Source organism: Scardinius erythrophthalmus, assembly GCF_964197995.2.
Source record: "Scardinius erythrophthalmus genome assembly, chromosome: 20".
Lineage (NCBI taxonomy): Eukaryota > Metazoa > Chordata > Actinopteri > Cypriniformes > Leuciscidae > Scardinius > Scardinius erythrophthalmus.
This window is the reverse complement of record NC_138240.1, coordinates 27123005-27148983: the sequence shown is the minus strand read 5'-3', so window position 1 is coordinate 27148983 and position 25979 is coordinate 27123005. Positions and strand designations below refer to the sequence as shown.

The window sequence follows — 25979 nt, the reverse complement described above, 5'->3', positions numbered from 1 at the left end:
AGAATGAAGTTGTGTGTCATCCATGCTCTGATTTGCTGAGAATAACAATGATCTCCTGCCAGTGGGACCAGTGAGGGGCTCCCACATTGCCATCAGGGCCACAGAGCCCTTTTTGTGTCGCTGCTGTGTGTTTTCTGGCTGTCCCTCTCACATATGCAGGTCAATGGGCCCAGCCTGTGTGATGTTTGACTACTGTCTCTTTCATTTCCATCAGCGTTTAGAACGTAAAGTCCTCCCAGCAAAAATTCAATTTAGAGAAGCCATCAAGTAATATAGTCTTGACTGCATCAACCAGTCAAATCATTTTTCATGTTGCTGACCCACTTCTCTTATTGCATTTGGTGAGCAAGTGCACAAATGAATAAATGGGTTTTATGCATTAGCTACAGAACTCCTTGTCAGGTGAACTGAGGAGTTACACTGGCAGTGTTAAATTTATAATATGACATTAAAGGGGGCTTATATAATTAAACAATCATTTTTGTCAGTACATTTCGGTTGAGGATTTTATCACTCATGTTGGACAATAAAGGATATTCACTCATAATTAAAACTCTGTCCTTGTTTACTCACGGTTTTGTTCAAAACTGCATGACATAATTATTAAAACTTACAAAACTGAATACATAAGACCTTTTTGACAAATTCTCTCTTCTGCAGAACAAAAAATAATATTTTTTTCCAAATAACTTTTGTGTTCCAATAAAATAAATAAAGTCATACTGATTTGGAAGGACAAGTAAATGAAGACATCCATTCAAACATCCTAAGGGGGTGAACTTTTTGTTTAAAGTCCCCCTGTAGTCAATAATTGTATCCCTTAAAACTCACTTTGAGCACCAAAATGACATATTTAAAAAAATTCTTAATGCCTTAAAAAAGTTTCAATGTAACTCTACACCCTTGCCTTAGTTAGTATAGGAGGTTCTCTGAATATGCAAATGAGCCCCGCCTCCACTCACTCACACCAGCTCAGAGATCCACTCGTTGACGATCACACGTTGACCTGATTGGTTACATGGTAGTTTGTGACGTCAGAAACACCAGCGATTTCAAACCGTGTTTTTGAGACTGTCTTTGGTTCAGTGCAGTTTTAAGGAGAAAATACTCAGATGGTTTGTCAAAAACATAGCCTATAAAAAACACATATATAAACAACATTAAAAGCTTGATTTTCAAGGGGGACTTTTTATCTTAAATAAATCAAAAGGTTACCTAGTCACGTGACTCTGCTAAATCAGTCAGCTCCAACTCAGTTAACCAACCAACCAAAAACTGCAGACTGTCTCAGACTTTCGGGGACTAAACTCGCCAGACTATATCGGGGCAAAAGTAGTGTAGTGTATTCCAGCCTTTGTAATCTAATTTTGTACATAGGTCTACTGAAATGTTGATTACTTATTTGTAAAAAAAAAAATATATATATATATAAAATTAAACAGGCCTAAATACAAAAAAATAATAATACATAGCACTAAACCCCCAACTTTTGTTTTGAACGCCTTTACGGGTTCAAGCCTTAGGGGGGTCAGACCCCCCAAACCCCCATAATTCGCACCCTGGTATAATAATTATCCAGTGATTTCCGCACATTACGTTTGTTTACTCAGCTCTGAAGAGGTGATAAATAAAGGCTTAATTGCAGCAGAAGGAATGCACGCTGGTAACTGTTCTCAGAGAAAGACACTTGAAGGGGGGCGACTCGGGCTCGCAGGGTAATGGCTGTCAAGCGGAATTTGCGCCCCCCGGTAGAGAAGCGACGCGCTGAATGGGGTTGCCCGCAACCTCCGTGAGCTGGGTACTTGATTCCTCTCTAAAATCTCCGCATGTTCCCCCTTTTCTCCTCCTCCCTCGGTGCTTTAAATTGCAATCCTGCTCTCGCGCTCAATGGCGTGTTCATGGGGTGTTTTCGTCCCCCTTTCATCTCGTTTATAAGGACCGTGAGATATTCTTGTCCCTCGTCTGTTGTAGGATTTGACAGCGGCTCCATTCACGGAGAAATTGGCCGTAATTAGTGCAATTATGCTGATTCGCACTTGTACTGCAAACGGAACAGAGCGCGGAGGGATAACCAAAACAAAGATCAATCAATCATGACGTGAATGAGAACGACGCGTAACGCTCGCCACATAATGATGCCATCAAAAGTATGTCTGGTGACGAGCGGATGCGACTGTGAGAGGAATAATTATAAGCAGCCCACCACCTTAGATCTGTAAGTCACACGTTTATGGACAGAATGTTATGGACTCGACGTAAACAACAAGGCAAACTTACTCAAGAGCAAGTTGAATGCACAGAAAAACAACTTTTGACTGATGGATGATGCAGTCATATCTGACCAATAAATCAAAAATAAACAATATCAAACTCAATATGACTGGGCAGTGATTCAGCTGGGCAGTCATGCTGATATTCCGTGAATGTTGCTCTAAAATAAAATTAATAAAAGTTAAGAGGCAGTAGGCCCTATAGGCTATTTAATATTTCAGACCAAAATCTTGACCAGTTGGTAGGCTATAATGTTTCTCCGCAAAGGAAAATAGTCCCAAAATAAGCCAAAGCATCAAGCGTTGCGCATGTCACCCATGTCACCAATGGCGACCGAACTGGAATAGCCCATTTCAGAACGCTGACTGACAATAATGTTCTGTTTATTTTATAATCGCACTTTGGCTACTTGTCTGCAGCGCATAGGCCTGTGTCGGGTGGATTCTGATTGGCTGTCAATGAATTTATTGTTCATCAGCTGAAAAAAAAAAGTCCTTAAAGTAATTCCAACAAAATTGTTCCTTTGTGCCGTTATCGTTATTGTTGTGTTGTGAACTTCCCTATTCTTATAGAATTAGAACAATTATTAAAACTTTATAAATTGGTAATCATCTTTGGTTGGCTATCAAGAATGATAACTATAATGATTACTATATTCAGATCAATGGATGATTCTATGGAAGCTTGTTTCCGCCACAGAATGAAAAATAAAGAAGGTATAGGCCTAGTTGCGACTTTTAATCTCACAATTCTGACTTTTTTTTCTCACAATTGCAAGTTTACATATAAAGTCGCAATTGCGAGTTATAAAGTCAGAATTGCGAGATATAAACTTGAAATTCTGACTTTTTTCCTCAGAATAGCATGTTTAGGCCTATATCGCGCAATTCTGACTTTAAAACACGCAATTATAAAGTCAGAATTCTGAGATATAATCTCGTAATTCTGAGAAAAAGTCATTTAATTGTACTTTATTACTTGCAATTGTTTTTATCTATAAAGTCAGAATTGCAAGATATAAACTCGCAAATGCATGTTAAAGTCAAAATTGTGTGATATAAAGTCGCAATTGCAAGAAAAAAAGTCGAGTTTATATCTCACAATTCTGACTTTATAACAGATTGTGAGTTTATATCTTGCAATTCTTAGAAATAAAGTCAGAATTGCGAGATAAAAAGTCACAATTTTCTTTTTAAATGTTTTATTCTGTGAAGGAAACAAGCTTCCATTTGATTCTGTTGATTTTAAGCGTGCACTGTGGTTGTCTTTTGTCATTTTAAATGCTCAAGCTCTTTAAAGCAGGATAGATTCTGATTGGTTGTCAATGTTTTTATTGTTCATGTTTTCAACTATATCGTTCCTCTGTCGTTATCGTTATCCACACCAACAGACGATAATATTCTGTTTATTTTATGCATGACTATTATATTGCAGAAATTATTGTCCTTGCAGAGGACCTTTGGGGCCTTTAAAAATCCAAGTGCAAATGGGCCTTTCAAAATGGAATGAAAACAAAAGCAGCAAAGCATTCTGTAATCATTCCGTGTTTTCCTACTCCGTGTTTTCTGCACAATGGCGAGAGAAATCGCTTAAATCGCTTAAAGGCTGCATCCTTCGAAGGACTCAGACTTCAAAGGCCACTTTATTTAAAGAGTATAAACTATATAACCGCATCTTAGTAAGATATGTCAACATTTGAACCGCTTTAAATCGCTTAAAGACTTAAATGTCTTTAAGATGTTTGTACACAGCAGATGCTTTCCAGATGAAGCGCTCTTTTATAGACATCTTGCAAATCTGGCCTCAAAATGCGTCCTTCATTTCCCGATAAATAAAGGATATACAACAGATGGATCTTTCGCAGCCTTGCCTATCCCAGAATTCATTGCGCGTCAGTGACGACAGTATATTTTTTGAGAGAAATTGCCGAATTACACTTTTAAATGCAAGTATTGGACTAAATGTAAAAAAACAAACAAAAAAACTTAAAGCGGTTCAGATGTTGACTTATATCTTACTAAGATGCGGTTTTATAGTTTATACTCTTTATATAGAAATAAAGTGGCCTTTGAAGTCTGAGTCCTTCGAAGGATGCAGCGTTTGAATTGGGACACAGCCCAATTTTGGTTGGAAGGCGATTTCTATTCTTCGTCTGACAGGAAACGTCCTAGAGACGTATTGCAGATGAGCAAACACTCTAAAAAATAGGCTACGTCTTCCAGATGTAAACACGCACATCAGTTAGACATCTCTGAGATTTACGTGATATTTGTCGCACCTCGGTGACGCAATTGGCCGTCAAATGTGCCCTTCGAAGGATGCAGCCTCTGAATTGGGTCGCAGAATTTGTGAATCAATAGTGAAACAACCCAGTGCTGTTATATTAAATTTAAGCACCCCAGTCCATGGCCAGTCAAATTTGAAGACTGGAACAAACTAATAAATGTAATACTTGTCATAAAACTACATTTCTGGCCATTAATATACAGACAAACCAAAAACTGTATAATTTGTCATCATCTTCACAGAGGTATCTGGGAAATGTCACAACGCAGCCGGATCTGTGCTGATGGAACGCGGTGTGTCTTTAAGACCCTGCGGAGCCACGGTAACCCCACACGGCTCGTTGTCCTTACTCTCCCGACTCTCTCTGTAGTTATTTGAGGGAGGCGCTAGAACCATATCTCCACTTTACAAAAAAAGGCAGAAGTAACGGCACTGTCTAGAGAGAACAAATCAAGCCAAAGCTGTGCAAACAGACTCTTGTCTCTCTCTCTCTCTCTCTCCGTGGCGTCGGAGTGTGTGCGGCCGATGCGCTGCAGGCTGAAGCGTTCGGAGGCTCGTATCCAGTTTAAATCCTGCGCTCAGCCTCTGTTGAGTATATGTGGAGCTCAAGCGACACTTCTATGAGAATCCCCACTGAACGGCGAGACGAAGTTTGGTTGTTTTCCTGAACCGGGGGTGCTGGGGAGAGTCGAGGCGAGAGAGAGAGGGCGAAAGATGGTTTTGAACAGCCTCCCGTGCGTCTTGGTTTCGCTGTGCTTGGTTTTTTTCTCGTCTTCTCCGTGCAAAGCTCGGATTTACACCAACCACTGGGCTGTTCGGATAGCCGGCGGACCTGAGCAAGCAGAGCATATCGCCAATAAATATGGGTATAGAAACCTGGGCCAGGTACGTGTGTCCTGCACAAAGATGTTTTGAAGCATCTCACGTGTGTTATTTCATCGTATTTGCTGTCCAATGCTGTTTCCCATCAGTTCAAGTGTCTTATCGTTTTGATTGAAGTTCACACGTCAAGGCAGGAAGCCTTTACACAAGTTTCACAGAGTTTTACATGTTGTGTTGTGATAGTTGAGAAAGCTGAATTTATGTTTTATAGATTTTAATCTTCATGGATGTGCATGAAGACTAGTTTTTAGCCCAATAATACCCAGTTTTCAGAGTAAAATCCAGTGAACAAACAGGTCTCTACTGACTGACTCCCAACAACAACAGGTGTTTTTGAAACTTTACTGCTTGGATTTACTATCTTGTATCTGTCTACTGTTTTAAAAATCATTTTTAGGTTTACTTCTGTATTTTAAAACAATAAGTTAGAAACTCAATGGATTCATGACATGTAACGTTCACTGTAACATGCTGAAAATGTTACAAAGGCTGAAAGTGTTACACCTTAAACCTTTCATATGTTTTAATAAAGTGAAATACTTGGTAGTTAAATGTATACATAATTCAGCTGTTTACAGTCAGGTCTGGTTTTTAATTTATCAAGCCAAGTTTAGTTGAAGTCAAGAACTGCATTATGTGGCATAAAATGCCTTGGCCTCATTCCAGCTTCATCTTCTTTCCGGGAAGCAAGAAAAAGTCTTCACAACAATTTAGTTTAATAATACATTTCGTTATCCAGTTAGTACTTTGATGGTAAAAAAAATGGCTGGTGCATTTAAATAAATAATAGGTTAATGCAAGTTTATGGTGGAGTCTTAAACTTTGCTCTTTACTGCAACAAACCCGTATGCCAGATCTCAGATCTGCCATGCATCTAGAGATTTCACAGCAACCGTGTTCAATCTCTGATTTCACAATGTGCTATCTTATCGTTCATCAGTGCTTATTGTGCCAGCTAAGAGTTCCTTCCTCAACTGCGAGGTTGTCACATCCAAAGTAACTACTTATGAAAGCTTAAACACTCCTGAACTTTGCAACTCATCAGACTCATCATGCCCTCCTGTGGGAATCTGCTATAGGATCCTGGAATGTGAGTTTGCCTTTGGAGCCAGTTGTAGCCTATGTGTTTGTGAAATAAAAGAAAGTATAAGATGCTATTAATGAACTCAGAAATTTGCCCTACATCAAGTTAATTTTGAAGCAATTGCTTCATAAGCCCATTTGACTGACTGTAAACTGGCAAGGCTTATCATTGGCTTCAAGACTCATTGTTTTTTTATGGCAGACTTATGTATCCCTATGGAGTACAGTAGTCTGTGGAGAATGTGTCATGGCTGCCTGGTGTTTTCGCACTTGTCAAATGAATCTGTTCAGTGGAAAGTGATACAGCCTCTTGAGTAACCAATCTTTCAGTCAATGACATTCTAAATAATTAATGACATAAGCCAGTTTCAACATGTCTGTGGTGAATATTGCTGTAGCTCTTGCCTTTTATTCATACCGATATTGTTACATATTAGATGTACCTGCCCGATTTGCTCTTTTTAGTTACTAAGTATAGCAGCGTGTTTGGGTTCTTGCTTTGCTACCTGATATTTTGTGATTATTGTAGTTTTTATGTCATGCTTCTTTATTTGCTATGCACTAAATGGCAGTTTTGTGTTGTTCCTGTAGATTGGTGATCTGAAGGACTACTACCATTTCTTCCACAGCCGGACGATAAAAAGGTCGACGCTTTTCAGCAGAGGCTCACACAGCTTCATCTCCATGGAGCCAAAGGTCAGGCTGTCACTATGACAACCCCACACCTGTGTGTTCTATGGTCTATATGGACTCCTGATCTTCCTCATCTATGACTAGAACTCAGTGTATTCCAAACAACTGTTGCTCAACAATGCAAAGCGACTAAATGGTTCCACTCATAAACAACGCTTAGTGTATTCTTCAGTAATCTTGAAAAGGAGAGTTGGTTTAACACATTGCAAACCTCACGCTGTTGGTTTGTATTGCGTATTATCCAAAAATGTAAATTGTAATCTGTTTTGAACACAGTGTTGTTCAAAACACATTTGATTGTCTTTCTTTTGTGGAACACAAAAGGAGATACCTAGCCGTTTGTTCATGCTGCTCTTTTCCATACAATGAAAGTGAATTGTGACCAGGGGTTCAAGAATGTACCAGTCTCCAAAAATTACAAAAAGACAAAAAAATAAATAAAATTCTGCCTTGTAGATTTCAAATCTCATTCACATTTGTGTATTCATTGAAATATGGTGTGTCAAGACTTGTCTCTTCAGGTTTGACATCACTGATTTCAAAAACCATTTGTGACCCTGGACCACAAAACCATGGGTCCATTTTTTGAAATTGAGATTTATACATCATCTGAAAGCTGAAAAATAAGCTAATTGTATAATAATAATCCTAATTGTTAGGAAAGGACAATATTTGGCAGAGATACAACCATTTGGAAATCTAGAATCTGAGGGTGCAAAAAAAAAAAAATCGAAATATTGAGAAAATCGCCTTTAAAATTGTCCATTTATGTTCGCAATTGTGCTGCATTCACTCACAAAAATAAAAGTTCTATATATTTACGGTAGGAAATTTATAATGGAGCATGATCTTTAATTAATATCCTAATGATTTTTGGTAGAAAAGAAAAATCGATAATTTTGACCCATACAATGCATTTTTGGCTATTGCCACAAATATACCTGTGCTACTTGTGACTGATTTTGTGATCCAGGGTCACATTTGTGTCTCATAACTATTTGCAATAAGTTAATTTTTTTTATTCAGCAGAGCTGAAAATATTCGTTTTTGAAAAACAAAAGGAGGTCATATTTCACCTCAATATCGAAAGGAAAAATTAAGAAATGATTTTAATGCTTGAAGAGTGTTGGTACTTTACATTATTAAGAATTTTTGCTTTGTGACATTTTCTTCATAAGTAAGCCTCAAAAAATTCTCATTACTTCAATGCAAAACAACAACTACACTGTTACTATATAGGATGTTTCTCATGATTGTATTCCAGTGGCTTTCATTAAATCAGAAGACTGTTACAGGGATGTTGTGAAATGATGTTGGTGTTTGTCAGTTCCTAAAGGATTTCTTCTCATTCTTTCTCAGGTGGAATGGGTGCAACAGCAGGTTGTGAAGAGGAGAATAAAGCGAGATTATAAACCCTCATATCCTGGTCCTGTACAATCCAGTATGGTCCAGTCCAACTCGATTTACTTCAATGATGCTAAATGGAGCAGTATGTGGTACATAGTGAGTATTCTCAACATGTTGTAAATCGTTCTTGTGAATTGGTTAGGTTGAAAAACACTGGCGAAGTCTTGATCATTGCCATGGTTTGTATCATTTCCCAGTCTACTGCAAAATAATTGTTCAAGTCAAGTGCTTATCCAAGGTCTTACAGTGAATGATTCATCAAGCACATCTCATTCTGAAAGGAAAAATGTTGTTATTCATTAAAATGTATTTACTTTTTATTTGTTTTTTTGCCTTAGAAACAACTTTTCTTTTCTGCTGATGTAAGAAAAGGCACAGGGACAGGGGGGTTTATTCTGTGCAATTTATTTGTGAAGCTTATTTCACAATACATATGATTCCTTCTAATAGCAGCAAGGTAAAACTCTTTGAGTTTGAAACTTTGGGATGAAGACTATTATATTATGATATTATTGTCCATTCAAAGCCTAGACTAACTTAAAATCCTGACCGATAAATTCAAGTCACGTCCTATGTTATTTGCTGCTGAATATTCTGTTGAAGTCTGCAATACTGCCCATTACAGAATTCAAATGTGTTGCGAATGCTTTCATTAAAGACAATGTTGTGTTTAGTTAAGGGCCAAACCAAGCCAATCTTCTGTTGCTGAAGACGTCTTTTAGCTAAATCGTAATGGCAGGTTGTAAACCTTTGGTGTTTTTAACTAAAACTAATTTGTCAGTTTGAACGTTCAAAGGAAACGATGCCTGTCACACCAGATTAGCCGAGTTTCTACATGTGAAAACCACCCAGAGAGATACATTGAACTTTTCAGTGTAAGCTCTAACATAACTTCTAGCTGAGACAATTTCTGTGAGGTAATTGTATAAACAGGCTCTTGTTTTAAAGGGATAGTTCACCCAAAAATCATGTCGTTCCAAACACGTAAGACTTTCGTTCTTTTTTTAGAACACCGATGAAGATATTTTTGATGAAATCTGAGAGCTTTCTGTCCCTTTGTTGACTGCTACGCAACTATCATTTCGTAAAACTAGTCCATATGAATTGAACGGTTTAGTCCAAAATTCTCGATCGCTTTGTATGATAAACAGATTGAATTTAGGCTTGGAATGGAAGCTTAAGCATGTTTGCTTATCGTGCGAGAACCAATGAGGTTCGTTCTCGTGTTACACAGCACGTTTGAGCTTCTGCAAGAACCAATGAGGTTCGTTCTCGTGTTACACAGCACGTTTGAGCTTCAGCAAGAACCAATGAGGTTCATTCTCATGTTACACAGCACGTTTGAGCTTCAGCAAGAACCAATGAGGTTCATTCTCATGTTACACAGCACGTTTGAGCTTCTGCAAGAACCAATGAGGTTTATTCTCGTGTTACGCAACACGTTTGAGCTTCTGCAAGAACCAATGAGGTTTATTCTCGTGTTACGCAGCACGTTTGAGCTTCTGCAAGAACCAATGAGGTTCATTCTCGTGTTACGCAGCACGTTTGAGCTTCAGCAAGAACCAATGAGGTTCATTCTCGTGTTACGCAGCACGTTTGAGCTTCAGCAAGAACCAATGAGGTTCATTCTCGTGTTACGCAGCACGTTTGAGATTCAGCAAGAACCAATGAGGTTCATTCTCGTGTTACGCAGCACGTTTGAGATTCAGCAAGAACCAATGAGGTTCATTCTCGTGTTACGCAGCACGTTTGAGCTTCTTCTTCCAATGAGGTTCATTCTCGTGTTACGCAGCACGTTTGAGCTTCTTCTTCCAATGAGGTTAATTTTCATGTTACACAACATATTTAAGCTTCCACAAGAGGTTTGTTCTCGTCGCGTCAAGCAGATTCGGTTGAGCTTCTGTTTATGTTAGCTGATCAATGTTTAATTGTGATTAAAAGACTAATATCAATCTGTTCATCATATAAAGTGACAGAGTCTCTTCAGAAATTTTTAACTAAAGCGACCAAAAGGTAGTTGCATAGCGGTCCATGGAGGGTCACAAAGCTCAAAAAGATCTTCATTTGGGTTCCGAAGATGAACGAAAGTCTTACTGGTTTGGAACAACATGAGGGAGAGTAATTAATGACAGAATTTTTGGGTGAACTAACCCTTTAGTAGCTGTCATGTTCCTCAGCTCACGAGAGTCAGTGGGTTGCACATAAACATAAACATTTTGCATGATAAACAGCCATTTAGATTTACCAGAATGTACCAAAGGTTGCACTTTGGGTGCTACCGAAACCTTGATGGGTAGCACACATTGCATCTGTTGTCATCACTTTCTGTCTACGATCGTATTTATAGCTTAGACTGAAACGGCGAGAGTGAACTAAGCGTTTGTTCTCTAATGGGTTTGTTACAGCTCTGTCAATGGTTAATATGGCTCAGATAACATTAATACTTTGACCTGAATGCATCCATTTGGCTCGGGTTTCTCTTGTTGACCCGCAAGTTGTACTTTGGGAGCAAATAAATTTGACTTTTTCCAGTATGGGGTCTAATTCCAACTCTAGGCCCAATGAAAGTGTACATTTGGTTCCATGTGACGCATGTAATTACAGTGTCTGAGATACGCAAGGAAAAGATGCAGTAATTTACAAAGATACGTTTTAAAAATAATGTTTGCTTTTTACCACATGCTTGGTAACCACATGCTTGATTTTCCAAAAATAGCTTGGATTTTATTCCGGCTGTGACATTGTATTTAGCATGCATGCTTCAAACACATGGGTTTGAATCCAACCTGTGCTTTTTAAAAAAAATCTATAATAATATTGAAAAGCCTCATGCTTAATTTACAAGCACTAAATTAAGGCAATCCTCAAACACTTTCTATACTCTATAAGTTTGAGGTTTTTAATCTTTATTATAAATTTTCTTATGCTTACCAAGGCTGCATTTATTTGATCAAAAATACTTATCTATTTGAGTATATTTTAAAATGTAATTTATTTTCTTAATTTATTGCTTAATTTTTTTGTGTGTGGAAACCGTGATGCATTTTTTTTTGTCAGGATGCTATCAAAAGAACAGCATTTACTTGATATAGAAATCTTTTGTAACTTTATAAATGTCTTTACTGGTACCTTTGATGCATCCTTGCTGAATAAAAGTATTAATTTCTTTAAAAAAAATCGTACTGACCCCAAACTTTCAAACGTTAACGTAAGCATACACTATGCAACTCCTCACCTAATTAAAAAATTCACGTTCTCATTTATCTGTGTCTATGCAGCACTGTAATGATAACATCCATAACTGTCAGTCTGACATGAATATCGTGGGCGCATGGAAGAGAGGCTACACTGGGAAGGATGTGGTGGTTACCATTCTGGATGACGGCATCGAGAGGAACCACCCAGATCTCATACAGAACTATGTAAGTGTATCTCTGTGTACGTACGGCTGTTCTGAATGGAATTCTTGCATATTGCATTCTCTGCACACTGAATAGTGGTTGCTATTGTTTCCTAATAGTAACAGTTGAAAGTGAGAATAGTGCATATAAAAACATTCTAAATTGTTGTCACATGACCTCATTACATATGTGTTTAATTCAGCCAGTTAGAATATAATCTTGGAAATAAAAATAGTTTTGCTTGTAGGGATTGTGAATAGCTTTTTTAAGTCAATTTTGAAAATATGTTCTGTGTGAACGCCTTGGTTACGGTTTTGACGTAAACAATCCATTTTAATTTCATAGAGATATTTTTATTGATACTTCTCCATATAAAAAAAAAATCACATTCATTTTTTTTGAATAATGTTTCTCTCGGCTCATCTGGGGCCTGTTTCAGAAAGGAGGTTCAACCAACTCTGAGTTAAAACTTGAACTCTAAGTTGACTTAACCTGAGATGGGAAACTCTGAGTTTTCGGTTACAGAACAGCTGAATTGAGTTAGTTCAATCAACTCTGAGTTGACCTACTCTGAGTTTAGCGCGTGCACCACAACTAAAAGCCATTATCAATGGAGCACAGATATTATGAGTCACCAATCAACAGCGCCAGACAAAAAAAGGGTCTTCATATTTCTCACCAGTGCGAACATTATTACTGTAATTTTACAGTGTTAGAACATTAATACTGTAATTTAATTAAAGGGATTACTCTTAATTCTTCTGTAATTTAAAGTAAAATCTGATGTAATTGCATTAGACTATAGAACAATTCTGTATATTTAACATACATTTTTAAAAGGTATATTTTTAATGTAACCTCATATTTATTTAATTCTCATAAATAATTCATGCAATTGTATATTGTTTATTTGAAAGCATTAAAAGTGCTGTTTCTTGTCTCTCCTTGTATTGTTCAAGTGGTTGAGGTTGATATGATAATTAGTAATAAGTAAATCAATGCTTTCTAAAGATTGTCATTATTACATTAATCTAATTACACTGTTGAAGATGTCATTTGTAGTTAGTAATACAAGTAACTTACCCAACTGTTATAATATCAGAGGTGAAACTGGAAGAACAGTATGTTATTCAACCTAATTTTAATTTTCATGTAGGTGCAATCCTGCAGGCATTAAAAGAACATGGCAGCAGCTGAAAATTAAATATAAAACCATAATTCAATCAAGTAAGGCTTGAGCATATCATGGGTGTAGGCTACCTGACTTTACATTTGACATATTAAATAACTAAATAGCATCCAGTGTCTAGCAGTGCAGCAGCATTTTTGGCTGAGGGAATTCCTGGACGGACTTCAGAGCCAGTCACTCCCAAAGATCCAAGGGCCTTCATAAAATGGGTTTACATATGTGTTATTTTTTATATAGGCTATTTTTTATATTTCCATATATTTTACTTTGAGTTAGGATTTTTGTTGGTCCCAATAGATTCTGATGGTAATATCTGTCTTTTGGAGCCTCCTGTCCCAACAGAACCCCAGGCAGTTGTAAGTAGCCTATCAATACACCAGAAATTATGACAAATAGTGTTATAAAGTGCACTCAACCAAATGCTCATCACATGGGGATAAAGAGTTTCTGCTGCCAGAGCTACAGAGGTAATGTTAATATTATGTGTCTACACATCAAACAATCTACACATTCACATTTTTTCACATTTTTATGTGGAGTAGCCTATAGAATCTAAGTTTAAATCTAAGTATAAACGGGTATTCTTATCTCTCCCCGCGCCCCCAGAGTGTGGAAGAACAGTAAGAGGACGGTCCAGCAACTTCTGTTGCACAGATGAACAGTTCAGTGATTTCCAGTAAATGCCACAGTTTAATTCGGTAGAATTTGTTTAGAACTACATTATGTAACTCTAATCTACTACTGTGTTTTCAGTTGCCAGTTAAGGAGTTATATAGACTTCATCTTATTAAAAAAAAAATAGAAAAAAACTGCAGTAAAAATAGCAATATTTTATTTATTAATAAAAGATAAATTTTATTAATAAAAATGTACTGAAAGAATGAATAAGGTGTTTAAACACTACTTCCTCTTTAAAAAAGGCGAGGAGACCAATAGAAACTCTGGGTTTACCGAAGAAAACCTGCTCCCGACCAGGTTAGGTTCACAGAGTAAGTTGCCATGGTAACTGACTCTGAGTTTAAGTTACCTCTCTTTCAGAAATGGGCTTGACTTTGCTTTCTCAGGTTTAACATACCTCCCATTCTGAAACAGAAAACTCAGAGTTTCCCTCATTTCAGGGTTAACATACTCAGAGTTTTCACTTAACCTCCTTTCTGAAACAGGCCCCTGAACTATTGGATTTTTCCCCATTGAGGAAAACAATTGAGTCTGTTTGTATTATGACTGTTGTTTTTGTGTTTATATAAGCTCTGTCCTAGAAGTACATGTCCTCTTTACTCTATAAAGGAGACACAAAAATTATGTGTTTTTTTTTTTGTTCAATATTAGCATGTTTTGTGTGTCCTAACTGGTGCATGAACATAATGGACGGACAAATCCACATTTGAATATGTTCTCATGTGTCTTTTTGTTGCTTTTGATCTGTTTGTAGGATAATGAGGCCAGTTATGACGTGAACGGTAATGACATGGATCCCATGCCCCGATATGATGCCAGTAATGAGAACAAGTAAGAATGAAGTTCATTACACATGCACACGCTCAATACTTTGTGCATTTCAGGTCATTAAATCCCTGGAAAGGCTTTGTTTGTACAGTCCCTCTCTGTGGTGTGTGCGAATGTGGGTATTTGGCTTCTGATCTGTGCGCTAGTAAGAGTGTTTGGCAAGTTTGTTTGGTGAATGTGGGTTTTTGGAGTTCGCTTTTTGTGTGCCTAAGGGTTTCATAGGTGTATGAGTAAATATGGCGCTTGGCTTGTGTGTGCAAGTAAGCGTGTTTGGCGAAAAGTTATTTTTGTAATTAGCATTCTTTGAGAGATTATGTGCGTGAGTGGAAATGTTGGCTCAAGATCCGTGTGTATTTTGAGGTGTTTGGTGAATGTTGATATTTGGTTTGTTGCATGTGTATATGGGTGTGTTTGGTGAGTGGGTGGAGACCCCCATGTGTTTTTGTGGCTGCCACTCACTCTACCAGTGTGTGTGAGCCTGTGCCAGATGGCTCTACAGCTTTCTTGGACCGTTCAGACAGAAAGCTTGGCCTGGGCTCTAGTCCTCTGTGGTGTTGCTGTTTCTGCTTGGAGCTCCAGAGTCTGCAACTGATGATAGAATACCGTTCTGGGTGGTGCTTCCCGAATAACGACGAAACTCGCTTCTTATACCATTGTACGATACACTATTAAAGAAATCAACTAGCTAGTCATGACTGTTTCCCATAACCGTATTGTCGCAAATTACTGGAGTAATAATTTATACGTCTTTATGTTGATCTGTTTGAGTTTATAAAAGCTACTTAAATGTCCTAATTGAACTAAGGCTTAATCTAAGCCCTGTCTGTGGAACCAGGCCAATAAGATGCAAATAAAATTTTTATATTTTAGAAATGGAAGATATAAATTGTACTGAATGTCAGCTTGCTTATTTCGCTCCAGATAAGGATTAAGTTCACATGTCATAAAAACAAGAAACTACGCTTCTAATCACAGGTCAAAAGCTGTCGTTTCAACCACACAACATTACGATACTCTTTGGGAATATTCATTGGAACTATAGTTTCGGGAAACACCAACTCTTTGAACTATGTTGATAATGACAGAACTTGCGACCATAAGTTGGCTAAACGCACCCCTAGGTAGTTCAACCACAACTGACAATCATTTACTCACTCATTCCTGATTTTATGCTGTTCCTTCTTTCTAGGAGCACAAAGAATAAATTTTGAAGAATGTTCACAAAGCTCTTTTCCATAGAATGAGCTGCCTTTTCTTTTTTGTGTAAAAATACAAAAAAGCATCATCATAATTTCTATAATGTTTATGACTTCTGCACTATGTTTCATAGTGAATTTCTAAGAACATGCCTGGGTCATATTTCACTGTTAAAAGAAAGAAATTTATGTTTTGTGCAGTGTTTTAAGTATTATTTATTTATAGCTATATTATACAGGGTTCCCAAATGGGTCCTTGAAATCCTTGAAAGTTTGTGAATCTGAAAAAAAAAAAAAAAAATCAAGGCCCTGGAAAGTTTTTGAAAATTAACATACATGGATACAGGTCCTTGAAAATGTTTGAATTTATTTTGTGCTAGAAGTTTTCTGGAAAAAAATCCATATTATTCTCTCCGGTCCGCTAATGTATTATTTCGCCAACACTTCATGACCTATACATACTAGCTTGCTTGACTTGCGTTAGTTATGCGCATTTACGTTAAGTGTTTCCCGCGTGAGGTACTTTGTGTTGTACATTGCCATAACGTTCACGTGCGGGTATAGGATTTAACGAATACTCTACAGTTTTATGCATAACAGAAATTACGACAAATAGAATATCAGATCTCTGTCATATGGCCAAAAATAAATGCAAAAAAAAAGCTTTTTTGCGTAGTTGTTTGACACATGAAAACTGTAACAATGTATCTTACAAGCTAACACAATGTAACCTTGCTCTCACTTGAAATGTGGCCCCACATTAAGTCATTGAAAGGTCCTTGAATTTGAAGTTAACCAAGATGTGGGAACCCTGTTTTTATGAATATTTGAAGTCATTTTTTTTTTTTTTTAAGGTTAGGTTAGTTTTTTTAGTGCTTCAACTTAAAATTATATCAGCTATTTGTCAATATTAGTTTTTCATCTAATATTTCAGCTCTTGAGTTCAGTTTTTTATATTTTTAGCTAACGATAATAATAATTTTATGTAAAGGACCATTTTTTTGGACCATTTTCATTTACAAACGGCACATATCCCACCAACCAATTCACGTTACAGTAATGCAAATATCACATTGTTATTTCTGTAATACAAAAACAGGTTTTTGTAAATGGTCAAATATTTAAGTCCACCTCAATTCTCTATGTCCCTCCTCCAGTCTAAGTCTATTTCCCCCCCTTTATTATAGTCTTAAGAAAGCGATATCACACCTGAGGTAGAATTCATGCCCGTAACTCAAACAGTGTGAGACGAGTTATGTGCTGAAATGTAATACTTATTCCTATGTACAATAGAGTAGTGACTCTTGACTATATCAGCCACCGCTGAATGCTGTATTACAGAAATGCTCCTCAATCCCCCATCTGGAGGTCTCTGCATGTGAGTGCACGTATGCAGGAGCGTTTAGCACAACTATTCCTCCTCTTAGTTTACACATTTAGAAGCCCCATTAGAAGTATTTCCGTGGCCCGAGGAAGAGAGGAGTGTTTGAAGCCGTCACTGCTGTCAGGAGGAAGTGTGTGTTGGAGACCAGAGAAGGGAGGTTTAGGTCTGCATGTATAGACACGATGTATAGAATACCATCCACCTCCTGTAGCAGCTTCTTCTGTCTCCGTGAGGATTCCAGCACAGAAAGTTCAAAAGTTCTCACCCAGACAGGAAGTATAGACAACATAACTATTTGGCAGTTAACTCCTTTGAATGAGGCATATTCTACTTTCGCAGCACGACATCTTTTCCTTAACGTCTGTTCATAGTTAGGCGAGATTATTTGCAATAATCAACATTCAGTTTTATATAACTTCTTAGCGTGAATTAAAAAGGCTGTTTTTGCTACTGTAGCTTTAAAGAGTTACATATGCAATTGAACTCTTTTATGATTGGTTAACGTCTGAGTACTGCTGTAGGTCATAAGGCACATTTACATTGCCCAGACCATTTAAAAAAAAAAAATGTTTTTAAAGAATAAAAAAAAGTTTCCCCCTAATTTATTTAACAAACAATGGAATAATAAATACCGTAATAATATTAGTGGTAGTAGTAGTAATTAACACTAATAATAATAAGAGGTAATAGGGTTTGTATCTAATAAAAGCTTTAAAAATAAAAATGTGTTTTATTCTCTTATTTCTGATTTAATAATAATTTAATATAAGATAATTAAAAATATATATTTTTTAAAACAATTTCTAATTTCTTATTGAATAATAATTGAATAAATATGATTCTTAATAATTTAATATATAAGGTAATAATAATAACAACAATATTATTATTTATTAAGTTAGAGCCTTTGAGAGCTTCCTTGCTCAAAGAAGAAATAAAATATGGGTCTCTTTTATGTTGCTGAATAATGGCTGTGACCATTTTCAAAAATATTTTTCCTTTATGCCCCCTTCTCCCTTCATACTAAAATAAATATACTGTACTGGTCATTTTGTATTTTTGGTTTATTCAGTTCCCCTGTTGTTTGGCGTCTATCCTACACAAGCTGTTGATCTTTTATGTGCTGGAATGTTTTGTGTTGGTTCCTCCGCTGATAGTTTGTGTAATGTGAGTCTTTATTTCCCTGCGGTGGGTTTTGGCCGTGAGCTTCACCGCTGGAGGTCGTTCTGACTGACGCTGGACTTTTGAGCTCCAAACTGAGGGTGTATTGTAAATAGTGCAAGTTCATATATCTCACAGATGAAAATGGGCTTTGCACTAGACTTTCAGTGGAACTGCAGTTTATTGACCCAGTCTGGCCTTTAAGCTGTATGTCAAATGTGCAGCACTTCCTTAGTGTGTGTGTGTGATTGTGTATTTTCTATATGCTTTATGGGTTTATGTATTACATATAATACGGTTAGCAGTTTTTTGTTCTTTGGGTTTGTAGGAAACGTTTCAGTGCCTTGTGCGGTTCTGAAAATGCTGGAATGCTCTGTTCAGGTGTGGTGTGTGTTTCTGGTTTTCTCATTGACATGTATTCTGCTAGCAGATGTGACTTAGTGTCACGTAGCAGGGTTTTGACAATTCGGCGTTTCGCTCCTTTTTATTTAATTATTTTATCTTTAATATTAAAGATAACAACATATTAGAGATAAGATACTTTTTTTCTGATACAGTTGATGTAATAGCATTCAAGTAAGAAAGGTAATAAACAAATGTAATAAAACAATATATAGACACTCACTGCATGAATTAAATATATTTTGATTCTTATTAAAGCTACTCAAGTTATTCTGTCGAGAGCAGCGAGTGATTTTTCTCCTGGTCTTTTGTTGTTTGGCTAACATTAATGGCACAAGCGGCAGCAGGTGTTTGAGGCTACTGTTATTTTATGACCGTGTTCTCTGATCTAATATAGGGCCTGTTTACACCTTGTCACTTTATGCATTTTCTCTGATCGATATATAGCTATCTTATTGAGAAAAGACCAAATACGCTCCAACTCATTCCAAATGAAACTGGATAAGTGTAAATGCATTTGGTTGTTGGAGCCACATATGTACATTTTTAGCCTCCCAAAATGGCAAAAAAAAAAAAAAAATGTGTGAGAGTGGTTTATAGGCTGTTTAACATGTTATATATAGCCAGATATGAAGGGTGATATGCAACTGAAATTTATCAAAAAGAGATCCAATAGTTGGCATAAATGGTTTCTCTTTTTGGCAGCTTTATTTTTCAGGTCAACTATTGTCTTGGCAGAGCAACAATGGCCTTGTTCCATCTACATATTGCATATTTACTATCAGGAAAAAAGCCTCCCATATATGCACATATTTGATTGGATTGTGACATTAAAAATTTACATTTACATTTATTTTTAAGGAAAAACTTCTGGTTTCCAGCATGAAAACAGCCAAAGATGATGGCATGGCATTAAAAAACAATTAATCTACGTATTTTTGTGTGAATTTTGAGATACTGAATAATGTGCATTAAAAAAATGTATGTTTGATTGAGGTGGATGCAGTTTTTAATGAGAAGATAAGCATGTAGTAATAGAAACATTTATAGAATAAATTATTTGCTATGCTCAAAGTCATATGAATAATTCGCTCTGATGATTTACTAACAATCTCTAGCAAACATAAAAAGCCACTTTGTCTGCACGCTCTAATAAATCCCTCTAAATTTCAAATGTTTAATTACAAATAAAAATAAAAGAGTCACAGGTTTGGTAGTAGCTACAACGCTGCTTGTTCAAAAACTGTTTGAGAGAAATTAATTTTTTCTGTAAATTCTTGAATAATGTTGTTAAGCAAGGTAGTTAAAGTTAGTTAAACTGTTGACATTTATAGCTAGATACCTGGCTCCAATGAGTATTGAGGCTTTTAAAGTAAGTAATGCAAGGATACACATTATGTATGTATAACTGACTCTATGGATGGAAACATAAAGTTGGGGCGAAATGTATTGAAGGTTTTTTCTATCTTTGCCAATAGCCTTTAGTTTACATTACAGTCATAAACCATGATTTGCTTCTTCCTATTGCAAGTCGCAGGCAGTTGGTATTTATAATTTAGGGGGAGAGGAAGTTTCAGTCTAGAGAACATTTTATTCAACATACATTGCTCATCCCTGTGAATTACATTTGTTTTGTATGTTATATACTGTAGGCTAATTTTGTTAGTGTCTAGTAGTAGTGTACAGATATAGTGTATAGATGGTCTAAAATCCATAAAACTCCAATTTTGACATCATTGTGTTTTTTAATGTCTTTATACACTACCGTTCAAAAGTTAGGGATATGTTTTTTTTTTTTTATAAATAAAGGAATTGTTTATTTTATTCAGCAAGGAAGCATTAAATTGATCAAAAGTGACAGTAGAGACATTTATAATGTTACAAAAGATTTTTGTTTCAAATAAATGCTGTTCTTTTGATCTTTCTAATCATAAAAGAATCCCGAAAAAGAAAGGAATCATGGTTGCCACAAAAAATATGAACTGTTTTTAATATTGATGATAGTCAGAAATGTTTCTTGAGCAGCAAATCAGCACATCAGAATGATTTCTGAAGGATCATGTGACTGAAGACTGGAGTAATGATGCTGAAAATTCAGCTCTGGCATCACATGAGTAAAACAGTTACTTTAAATTGTACAAATATTTCACAATATTACTGTTGTATTGTATTTTTGATCAAATTTCTGCAGCCTTTTAATGAGCATAAGAGACGACTTTTCAAAAACATAAAAAATATTACCGACCCCAAAACTTTGAACGATAGTGTAGACTTGAAGAGAAGTGGTCATTCTTTGCGGATTTTATCACAGATTATTTCCTATTAAATGTCACATGACCTACATCAAAATTGGACAATCATTGGAATAGTTTTAGTCGGGAGTCATTGGATTGGCGTTGGGATCTGGCACACAGGCCACCTGGGAGTTCCTCTGGCCTTTTGACCTATTGACCTTGTAAATGTTTATGGTTGCGATGGTGTGAACCCTGGTCTCATCCCAGAATCTGGTGCTGCTGTGGATCTTTACAATCTTTGTTTCTTTTTCTTTTTGTTTTCTTTTTTTTAAATTGCTTAGATTGGAGACTGTGGTTACCATGGTAGCGTGAGTTTTTCTATGCAGCTGTTCACTGCTGGAGGTTCCATAGCCGAATCGCTCTCTGTCTCTCTCGCTCTCTCTCTCTCCATCTGTCTGTCTTTGTCTTTAGTGGATGTTTTAGTGCATTTTTTTTGCTGATGATTTGTGTTAGGTTTATGTGGGTTTAGTTTGGGCCAGGAATGTATCCACGTTGCGTCTGAAGCAGAGGAACCGCTCAAATGTTTTCCTTCAATATCTCAAATATTTAGCCACTGTGTTTTAGCTTTGCTGGCTGTGGAAACACATGTTTAGTTTCAGCCCAGCTGTTTCAGTCTCTCTCTTCGGTTTCCTGTCCACTTTTTGCGTTCCTTTTGTAGCGAGTGTGTGTAATAGGTCAGCAACAGGGCCTGTGCTTGCGTAAGGGTCTCCAGTTTTTGTTTTTTTGCAGTTAGTGAATGTGTGTATTGAGTGTGTTACTAACACTAACATCTTATGTGTTCTGTTCAGGCATGGCACGAGGTGCGCTGGCGAAGTAGCAGCGTCCGCCAACAACTCCCACTGCACGGTGGGCATTGCTTACAACGCCAAGATTGGGGGTGAGTGTAGCTGGTGTCTGATTTAGACCCACTACTGTACCTGGGAATTCTGCCTTTTGTTCGTTCTCGCACAAAAACGTGTACATGCAGTACCACAGAATAGTTTAGTCACCAGAACTATGAAATTACACAAAATCAGAATGTGAATAGTTAGGGGTTAAACAGATCATAGTTGATCTGTGATCCGTACGGACCAGGCCCCACGGTTCGGCACGCATGTGATTCGCGGATTAATTGCAAAGTTTAACTATCATAGAGTGAAAGTTGCCAGTTTACACATTCAAGTGATTTTAAACCATTCTAACACAAGAAGAGGCGAAAGTGAACTCAATTCGGTACTCACGGCCGCACACACTGAGAGGCGCGTTTCAGATAGCTTGTGAACACAGAATTGATTCCTCTTTCACATCTCGGACACACACAACGGACACGTACACAAAAAATGGTCAAAATGCCCAACTATTCTCATAAACGCAGTCGTTAATGTGTTTTTCAGTAATAATGCGATTAAGGTGTTTGCATGCCTGTTTATTTAAAATCGGCATACATCTCATAGTTTAATGCGAATATGGTTCTACGATTAGGAGCTTAATCGCATTAGTTTGATCGAGGTAAAGTTTAATTACAATATTGCCAAAATCCCATTACGCACTGATTGAGTAAGAAATCAGATGTGTATCATTATATTGGATCTTGCATTAGGTCTTAAAATGACAGAAGCCTATAAATACCTGCTGCTGTCTGTAATTAATAATAACTTTATTTTCTATAGCGCCTTTAAGGGAGCTTCTCAAATCGCTTTATAAGGTAAATGTACAAGGAAAATCAACAATAGTATATTGGTGTATTAAAACAACAAGAAATCAACAATGTTACCACAATCAACAATAAGCTAACTTAAAAAAATATGTTTTCAAATTTGTTTAAAAATCTTAAGAGACTGTTCTTCCCAAATTTCAACTGGAAGTTGGTTCCACAACCTGGTAGCAGCTCTAGAAAAAGATCTGTCACCCATGGAACATAACTGTGTTTGATCGACAACCAAAAGACCATGCTAAGAAGAGAGAAGACTTTGATTAGGAATATATGGTGTGTTAAAAGCTGAGATAAATACTCAGTCTGTTAAGTGCTTTGTGTGTGAGCATAAGAACTTTAAAATCAACTGGTTACCAGTGCAATGATTTCAAAATAGGAGTAATATGATCTCTTGTGTTGGTCTTGGTTAAAATTCTAGCTGCAGAATTTTGAACACACTGTAGGTAATTTAGAGTATTCTTAAAACTCTAATAAGAAGCGTATTACATTAATCAATGTGAGTAAAAACAAATATATGAATGAACTTTTCTGCAACTGAAAAGGATAGCATGGGACTCAATTTTGCAATACCTCTAAGATTAAAAAAAAGAAGTCTTTACAACAATTTGTACATGAGGGTCAAATATCAACAAAGGATCAAAGATCTCTCCTAGATTCATAAATGTTTCCTGAAAGTCAAGTACAGAACCATCAATGATAAAAGGTGTTTGGCCAGCCTAGTGGAGCTGATGAGAAGAACCAATAAACATGACCTCATTTTTATCACCATTGAAACTTATTAACTTAATTTTACCACTAAAATTATTAGCCATCGATCATTTTTATCTCAGAAATACATTTAGTAAGCAATGAGACTCACTTTGTTCATGTTTACAATGAATATAGATCTGTGTGTCATTGCATAAAAGTGATACTTAATACCTAGAGTTCATAAAAGTTGGCCAAGCGGGAATAAATAAACACTAAAAAGGAAGGGTCCTAAAATTGAGCCCTGAGGCATGCCAGTTGAAATTGGTCCAAAATCAGACCTGTATTCCACTAAATGGTGCCAAAACTACCAAAAACTGTTTCAAGGTGATGAAGTATGATCCACAGTGTCAAATGCAGCACTAATGTCAAAGAGAATAAGAATAGTAGGAGATCCAGCATCAGAGGCCAAAAGTAAGTCAATAGTCATTTAAACCAGGGCCGTTCAGTGCTATGATATTTTCAAAAACCAGATTGAAACTGCTCAAAAAGATTACAAACAGAAAAATGATTATGCAACTTTAAGGCAAATACACGTTCTAAAGTTTTTGCCCGGAAGAGAAGATTTGAGATAGGTCGATAGCTATTTAAATGATCCAAATCTAAGTTTCGCTTAAATTTTGGTCTGTGTCATTAATGTTAATCAAACAACAAAACACAGCTTTAACAGATATTAAACCATATTTAATTTATACAGTGAACACTTTTGTTGTTTTACTTTTAGGCCTAGTTATTACGTTTCTGTACCGTCCTGAATACTAGAGTTAGACCTTACTTTGTTTCTTACTTTGTTATATTGTATTTATCTATGCTTGTAATGAGTGTATTTGTTCTTGTTTTTTTTCTACTGACTTTTCACTTGCCTTTAATAATGTTTGAATTTTATTAGTTAGGCTAGTAGTTTTTTCTGTGGTATCGATGTTCTTAAAGTGTGCCTTAAGTAATAAATGGAAAGAAAAGTTATATTTTCGCCCCCATAATATTTAATTGTTTTCTTGCTGATCCAAACCCTGTTTTGTGGTTTGTTGACCGTACACAATGACCAATGATATATTTAACATGCATGTATTACATAAGTGTATGTTAAATTATGTTTATATATCAATACATTTTGATATATTTAATGACAATGGATAAAAATAGATGGATAAATAAATAGAATATTAATAATATTTGGGTTGTTGTAGTCAACAAAATTAATTTTGACCCTTTTTAATTTTTTTAAAGTTGGAACTTTAAATCAGTTTTACAGCTCCGTCATGCACATTTAATCGGACAACTTTAACATTATAATATTTTTCATCAATATGTTTTGGACATAAAGACATGACCATTTAAAAATATTACAGCTTTTATAAACTCACTACTGTTAAAAAGGTTGGTACATTTTTTTTTAAATTAATTTTATACACAATGTGCTCACTATTTGATCAGATCTACAGGAAAAACAGTTATCATCTTCTTATTATCAGTGCTAATTAATTTTTTTTTTTCATGCTTCTTTAATAAATGGAAAGTTCACAAGAACTGTCAATTTTGAGCAATTTAATGCATCATTGCTGACAAAAAGTTTTAATGATCTTCAGTGTTTTGTATAAGGTTAACTTTCGGCTTGTCCTGCAGGTGTCCGCATGTTGGACGGGGATGTGACCGACATGGTAGAGGCAAAATCACTGAGTCTACACCCTCAACACATAGATATTTACAGTGCCAGCTGGGGTCCAGATGATGATGGCAAAACCGTGGATGGGCCCGCTTCCCTCGCCAGACAGGCCTTTGAAAACGGCATCAGACTGGTAAAAACAATCACGGCATAAAGTTCACGTAAAGTTCATATGAAAACTGTATTATGTTTTTCCTGCAAGTAAAAGTGTCTTTTTCCATATGGTGTGGAGTTCATAAATCAGGAAGTGTAATTTTCAGGTCATCAGTCACGTCTCTTCAGCAGTCTGGCCCACCTAGGGTGTTTTTCTTTCCTTGTCACACCCTACCACCTGCTACGGCAGTGAACTTTAGGACGTGATTTTAGTTTATCTTCCCCGAGCCATGAGTCACAGTCAGTAATTGGCATGTATCCTGTGCCAAAGGTGTGTTTGGAGTGGTTTAGGCGTGTTTCAGGTGTGTGAGACTCATAGACAATACTGGTGTCAATAATACTGGTGTCAATAATACTGGTCTCAGACTGGGCTGGGGGATATTAATGCCTGAAGATTATATCGTCCTGATCCCATTATCTGAATTCAATGAACATTTCAATTTTTTTTTTTTAGTAGTATAACCAATATTGTTGTTGTTAACTAAAATTAAAAGTATTAAATATAATTTAAATTTAAATAAAACTTAAGTAATATATAAATATAAAAAATGATTAAAAACTTAAAAAC

At 36.4% G+C, this 25979-nt stretch overlaps 1 protein-coding gene across 2 annotated transcripts in view; it reads left to right on the top strand.

The window, feature by feature from the left end:
* Positions 1 to 4807: 4807 nt before the first annotated feature.
* The window catches only part of pcsk5b (proprotein convertase subtilisin/kexin type 5b), a 46194-nt gene continuing 25022 nt past the window's right edge, over positions 4808 to 25979 (top strand). Inside the window, exons 1-7 of one of the 2 annotated variants that reach the window (XM_081349390.1) lie at positions 4808 to 5442; positions 7114 to 7218; positions 8575 to 8718; positions 11901 to 12044; positions 14645 to 14721; positions 21944 to 22032; positions 25219 to 25391. In XM_081349390.1, coding sequence (XP_081205516.1) covers positions 5272 to 5442; positions 7114 to 7218; positions 8575 to 8718; positions 11901 to 12044; positions 14645 to 14721; positions 21944 to 22032; positions 25219 to 25391 — 903 coding nt within the window. In that variant the 5' untranslated portion in view covers positions 4808 to 5271. The remainder of the gene's footprint in view (positions 5443 to 7113; positions 7219 to 8574; positions 8719 to 11900; positions 12045 to 14644; positions 14722 to 21943; positions 22033 to 25218; positions 25392 to 25979) is intronic. The other variant, XM_081349391.1, reaches the window with a different exon arrangement.